This window comes from Grus americana, chromosome 4 (genome assembly GCF_028858705.1).
Source record: "Grus americana isolate bGruAme1 chromosome 4, bGruAme1.mat, whole genome shotgun sequence".
Lineage (NCBI taxonomy): Eukaryota > Metazoa > Chordata > Aves > Gruiformes > Gruidae > Grus > Grus americana.
In genome coordinates, this window is record NC_072855.1 from 51,080,800 (window position 1) to 51,087,951 (window position 7,152).

The window sequence follows — 7,152 nt, forward strand, 5'->3', positions numbered from 1 at the left end:
GGGAACTTTTTATCCATTTATTGTATTCTGGAAAAAAAAAATCTCCTCCTTTGATTTAAACTACTTTTTAAAGAAAATGCCCAAATCATTACCTATAATCACCTTCAATATTAGTTCTGTTAAATATGAATGAACAATACTTCTATGCTAGCAGTGCTCTGGGAGTTTTACCAGCTTCTGAGATTCATCTTTCGTTTTAATCTGCCAACCCCATGTGCTGTACATCTATAGTGAGGAGTGTTTTATATACTCTGTGCCATTTTCCTACTATGTTCTATTACTAATTTTTTTGTTTTGTTTTGTTTTGTTTCCCCAGGCTACATATCCAAACAGAATGGTGAGCCAAAATCTCAGCACAAGGGACAGAAAGTCAGCACATATTCCCACCGAGGACCCTTTTAGATACTCATCAAGCAACCAAGCACTGGCCTATGAAAGCAAGAGCTGTCAGCTGTCTAATTTGTGTCTGAGCAACCTCCTGAAAGAGAAGGAGATTGTGGAAGTCATCAAGCACACTAGAGGCACATATGAAACCCTCGCTTCAGAGGTCACCCAGAATGGTTTGGCCACCACACCACCAAGTACAGCAAAGCCAGCATCCAAGGCAGACAACTACTCAATGTTCTCAGGAGCTCCAAAAGACCAAACTGCTGTACCTCGGCAGCATACCACTTTCACAGGGAGACTTGGACAGCCTCCGAGGGGACCCATCTCTTTACACATGTACAGCAGAAAAAATGTTTTCCTCCACCACAATTTACACACAGCAGAGCTACAGACTTTAGGTCAACAAGACGGCTAACAAGGTGCTTATATTCTTGCTCTGGAAGGAAAGTTGATTAAAGAGGAGCATGAGCTCATCGAGAGTTCAGTCTTCAGTTTTCATCTGCTGCCACTTTCACCTAAAAACAATAAAGTTAAAAACTAATTGTTGTCTATAGGTTCCATACTTCCCCATCCGGAACTGTGGCAAAAGGATGAACTAGATTGATTTGTCATGCAAAAGTCATCATGGGTATAATAAACGGGACCACTTGGCTGGCATTGCTAGTCCAATATTGGCTAAATATATTTTTTTTTCCCCCTCTATAAGCAACTATCATTCCCTGAAGTTCTAGAAGGTGATCTTGAATAATACTGTGTATGTTTAATAATGTTACTGTTAAAGTAGATGTGAGGAATGAATAGATAAGTAATTAGTAAACCCTCTTGAATTTCATAGAGACTAGGGAAATAAGGAGTCAAATTTCTGAGGATCTTCTTTTTACACTTTTTTTTTTTTTTTAATACAATGAAACTTGCTCACTTGTAGAGGTGTGTTAGTGCTTCCTGCTGTATGTCTTTCATGCATGCCTCATGCCCAAGTAGAGGAAGTGACTCATTTTCCTCTAACAGCAAGAACAGCAAGGTTCATAGAGGCTCACCAGGTATTTGAGTCAGTAATTGAGTCCCAAACTGAGAATGTCAGCTTGGTTCCTCAACCTTCCCTTCCCTCTCCCCACCTTTATTTAACTACATTTGAGTTTTTTTGTTCTATCAGAACATGTGAAGTTGTGGTGATGTTTGTGCTTTGCAGGCACTGTATCACTCACCACACCATGCGACATTCTGTGCTGTGTAACGCATCATATAATTTCATTTAATTTCCCAAACAAAAAATGGGTGAAAGACTAAAGAAAGAGAAATTGTCTTATTACCCAGTCCAAATTACCTATGTAAGTTGTAATTTCTGTAGACTGTATTCTCTGCACTTAAGTACCTGGTTTATACCAACTCAGCGGGTTTGCTAGTCTTGGCATATTACACACAAGCGAGATGAATCTGATGCTACCTGATGTGCAGCATGCTGGTCTCATGGCAATATGAAATCATCTGATCAAACCATAGAACTTGTAGACTTATCAGTAACAAAAGGTCCTGTTTTCCCCTTTCAGAGGGCTTGAAAACAGGCATCTCAGTCAAGTTACTCTAAACATGTGGCATATACTAAACATGACAGTTTACAACCTCTCTGATGGAGAACAATCTGTTTGAATGATGGTAGGACATATAGTTAGTAGTTTATAAATAGCCTGGCACATTTAAGTACTATTGAGGCAGATATGAGACAAGTCACCTCTCTCTTTAACTGATGATGATGAATAACAGAAGAGAAGGGTGCAGCACATTCTCACACAAAGAAACAAACCAGTGTGGCTTAACTAAAGTAGCATGTAATGAAAAATGGAGCTTCTGTAGCCACTAAAAATGCCATAACTTTTAAAAGGTAAGTCACATAGGGCATATAAAATAAATCAACGATATAATTTTTACCTAAAGATATCTGCTTAACTGCTTAATACTCAGATTAATACAAGGATTGGTTTGATTAAGAAAAAATTAGACTATGATTTTGGCAGATATTCTGCAAAGTCATTTCAGTGACCTGAATTTTCAAGATCCTACTTATTGAGGATTTTAATTTGGTTAGAGCAAATTTTATGACATTATCTGATGTTGAAGAGAGCAGGTTTTGTCTAAATATCCTGTAGTGGTAATTTTGGGTGTCCAGAGCTGGATACATAAGAATCAAGACAAACATTTGCCAGACTTCTTCGTGTTCATGTGTGCGTTGCTACTGCCAAAACAGAACGTGCAAAAATTGCAAACACAGATTTACTGAATTAACTATGGGTATTCCAGACTCCCAGTCATGCACTGAAACTCATAGTTTAAATTCTAGCAAAAAAATTTAAAATAGTAGTAACAGAATTTCACTATTCAGAATCATGTTTTCATCTGAGCAATCTCTTAAAGTCATGGTAGATTGGAAGGACAGCTGGTTCTTAACTAACAATACATTTCAGTCTTGCTCATCTCAAGAGCTGATGTATGCAATTATATTTCAGATCTGTAAATAAATTAACATACACTGTAATCAAGGAATTTTTTTTTCCAGGATACAAATGTACTATACTGCATTAAAAACAAACAAACAAAATACTCTTCAATTTGAACTTAAGTACTGTATCTATAGTTGGTTTTTTTCCTGGAAAAGGGGGCTTTTGGATTACACTTTATTAAAAAAAATCCATCTATACATTTCCAAAAGAACATTTTAAATGCTACTATTTTCTTGGAGAATCTTTTATAAAGCTGAAACTTAAAAAAACTGGAGAAAACAGTTCAATTAAAGTGAGGGATATTTTTAAAATGTCATCTTGAAGCTGTTTTGTATCAGTATTTTCAACATTGTTATGTTATTTGTAATACTAAGTGTAAATCTCACCCAGAGGAGGGTATTAGCCACATGTTAATGTACAGTACAGCAGTAACTGTAAAACAGAGGTCCTTTGTTCGATCCTCTTGTGTATATAGTAAATCATAAAGCAACAGCATGTGGACATTCTTGCAGTGAATTGATTCCTTTGTACTAAAAATCTCTAGTTTTTTAAGAGTTCCATGTATAAAATGATTTATACATTTCTCCAAGGCTGTACATATCCAAAGACATGACACCGGGGGAAAAGGCACGTATTATTTTTTTCCACGGATGTACCTTTTTTTCCTTTTTTTTATATGTTTCTGTACAACAAAGCATAACTAAAATTTCTACTGAAAATTACTTGTTACTTCCATGTCATTTGGTGTGATACAGGGCATTTTAAGGAGGAGGAAATCCCCAAAGAAAAACTGTTTCCATTCCAAGCGATGTCCCGTTTTTTTGAAACAAACACTTGGCAAAAGAAACATCAGATCTGTGCCCTAAATATTTTTTAGTAATTTAATAGAGCCACACATGAAATGGTATCTCATCTCTAGACTTACTTCCCTTACTAGACTGTTTCTACAGGATGTGTTTCTAAGATAGAATAACAGGTTAGGGCCAACCCTGGTCATAAATTATTAAGATGGAAAGAAAATGCTTGTCCAGTACTGTTCTTATATTTGGCTGTCAGAGCAGTGGAAAGGTTTTTTTGGTATACCTTGTGCACGTGAACGAAGTTCGAGCTGTGAGCGTGTGCATACCAGAGGGAGAATTCTTACTACAAACCTCTCCTCTATTTAGGCTGTTCAGCAGCATCTGAAAGCATCCTGCAACATAAATTTCTGCCACCTTTTCGAGACAGGCCAGCCCTCTATACATAAAATGAAACAGCCAGAATAGATTCCTTTTTTTTCAATCCAGACTGTTGTATTTAACTTTATTGCTTTTCATTTCCAAATGCACACATCCACATCAATATCAGAAGGGCTTTTCTTATGTGTCCTATTTCTGGAAATTATATCCAGACTAAGATGTTCACATGGGGTTTGGATAAGCATATGAAAACTTACCTATGATAGTCATGTTTGTCCTACAAATTCATTGCAGTCACTGCCTAAAAATGGATATTTTTCCCTTTCCTAAAAGCCAGTTTGGAAATAGTGACTTCTGTCTGTGCTGATTCACTTTATACTGTTAAATACACAGTATACTCTGCAAACTAATAAAAATAGGCTACTTACAAAGCAGTGCTGTAGTTTATATGCCATAACTGTTGTGCCATGTCTCCACTGGTTTGATTGGTATAACATTGACTTCGATTAGACTATACTGGGTTAAGTGGCCTGACAATTGGGAATGTGGCCTTTAGTCCAACTAGTCTCAGTTTATGCATAGGAGATCTCTGAATTTGGAAACCATTCTTCGTTTACAGAAAAAACAAGAAAAGATTTGACCTAGCAAAAATGCCAGTTCACAATCTATAGCAAATGTACTTTTTTTTTTTGTTAATGTGCAAGAGAAAAAAAAAAAAAATCCTTGCAAACCTCTTTGTACATCTACGTAGGTCATAAATGAAGTCCAATAAAGTAACGGTAACTCTAACAAAACTTTGAAATAAATACCTGGAGCAAAAAATCCAGGGGAGTCTTACAGATGTTTGTAGTGGTTTGAAAGCATAAGTTCTGTATCCAAGTGCATTAATGAAATATGTCCTATGCCCTCTTTTCTTCCACTCTTGCCACTGATGATTTTTTTCTGAAGGAGAATTTGCTGTTTGAAGCTCGTTCCAGATGAAGTAGGCAGTAGAGTGAAAAAGTACATTGAAAATAATGGTGGAGGACTTCTACCAGCTTGGAGAAACACATAGCATCATTTTCAGGATGTATTTTAGTGTTCTCCAGTCAGTAAGAAGTTGGCAGAGATCCCTCAGGAACTCAAATCATGCAGGCCATGACCGCCTTTAAATGGAATTTACTTGAACAAGTCCTACGTAAGGCACTTCTAAGATCATTTTGAAATTTCAGCAGCTGCAGAGCATATCTGTAAGATATTTATTTTTTTAAAGATAAAAATGCCATGTGCTGTTTTTAACCTAGTAAACTCAGTCTGTTTGGATCTTGCTTCCTCACTGACAATCTGTCCAGGTGGTGAGAGTGTATCCACTGTGATGCATATGATACTAACTCCTTATAGTATAAAAGACATCGAATACCTGTCCTCTCCGAGGGGCTTGAGATTTGCAGTGTATTTTCAGTCCAGGGCAACTGTCTGGATTTAATTAGTGTCTTCAAGGATCTTCTGTTGTTGCAAATTTAATGGTAAAGGAACTTATTGAAATATTTTTGAAAAGTTTTGTGCATTTGGGTTTTTGTTTGTTTGTTTGTTTGTTTGTTTTAATATCTTTCCATATCTAAAGAAAAGAGAAAAAAAAAAGAAAAAAATGCAACTTTTATCAGCATAAATTTCCTATAAAACTGAGATTCTCAGTAGCTACAACTGTCACTTGCATTTTATACAGTTGTGAAATATTTTTGAACTTGCCATTTTTATTACCTTCATTACCAGGAAATCATTGCCCTAGCTATGGGGTTTTTTTGCCCTTGATCTTGTTCTTGAAAAACAGAGGGAGGACTGCAGGATTTCTGCAGAAGTAATCCTACCTCTGTGAAAGCAGGGCAACAATAAACTTACTTAAGTTCTCTGATTCCTGGGGATGGAAAACCTATTCTGATTGATCTTAACTATGAAAGATTTGTGAAATCTGATGGATGTGGCAAGTGTCATCTCTGTCGGTTTACCAAATCATTCTAGAGGTTATAGAGCAGAAAATACTCCACTTGTGAAGATTTTTCTGTTGCACAAATAATATCTCCTTATATTTTGTATTGCGACCCTTGCCGCGTCTCTCTGGATTCCAGAAACAGTCCCTTTTGGTATGGACTTGTGCTGACTGTGTAGACAGGATGCACCACGGTCTCATTTCTGCTTTAAGAAGGCTCCACTGGATTTTTTTAAATATCTGATCATTAAAATGTTTAATGTTTTCTCCCAGAACTGTAGTGCTACTGCTACTGTAGTAAGTGGTACATTCACAGAAAAAAAAATCCATTTCCTAACTGAAGGCTCCATCTCTGTTGGTGAGTTGTGGTTACAGCTGAGTTACGTCTACCCAAAAAGACTCTCAAACTTACTTAAGCACCTGTACAAACAAATATGTTGCCTGGTTTGAACCTGCTTTTATCACATTGTAAAAGCCCTAATAGGGTAGTTTTTAAATATATATGGATATCAACAATAGTAGTAGAATTTTAATTTATTTTTATTTTTCCATTATGTCAATGCACTTTATATGAGGGCTTAATATGAACTACAAATTAGCTTGTATTCTTTTTCTTACCTAAACTTGATTTCAACAGGGTTCAGAATTCTCTGCTTAACTTTAAGCATGGGAACAAACAAATAATAGCTTTTTCTAACATAAACAATTTCATTCATATTTTGGTGTTTGAACGGTATGATGTGTAAAAAGTATTTTTACTTTTATCTACAAATACTCTCTAAAACCCCCAGATAAGTAGAAAAGACAAGAAACAGGCTTCCTACTCAAGTTCCTTGTCCAGCTATACCATCAGGCTTTGTTTTCCAAATCACTGATTTTTTAAAAAAATCTATCTATTTCTTTTCCATGGTTAAGAGTGGGGGAAAAAAAAAAAAAAAAAAGTAAGTTTTTGTAGCTACTTTACAGATTGCATGTAGGGATGATCAATATTACAAGGAGAATATCAGCAAATTCCGTAATCAGTGATGCATCTGATGTTGTTTAAGCAAGAGTATCAACAGTACATAAAACTCTGTATAAGTGGAGAACAGATGTTTTGTAGCTGGGAAGAATCTAACGGAAGAGT

At 36.1% G+C, this 7,152-nt stretch overlaps 1 protein-coding gene across 4 annotated transcripts in view; it reads left to right on the forward strand.

Moving 5' to 3' along the window:
• Window positions 1-5,733, forward strand: part of CCSER1 (coiled-coil serine rich protein 1) — a 712,872-nt gene extending 707,139 nt beyond the window's left edge. For 3 of the 4 annotated variants that reach the window (XM_054824857.1, XM_054824859.1, XM_054824858.1), the window contains one exon: window positions 317-5,733. In XM_054824857.1, the coding sequence (XP_054680832.1) occupies window positions 317-802 (486 nt within the window). In that variant the 3' untranslated portion in view covers window positions 803-5,733. The remainder of the gene's footprint in view (window positions 1-316) is intronic. The other variant, XM_054824860.1, reaches the window with a different exon arrangement.
• The last annotated feature ends 1,419 nt before the right edge of the window (window positions 5,734-7,152 follow it).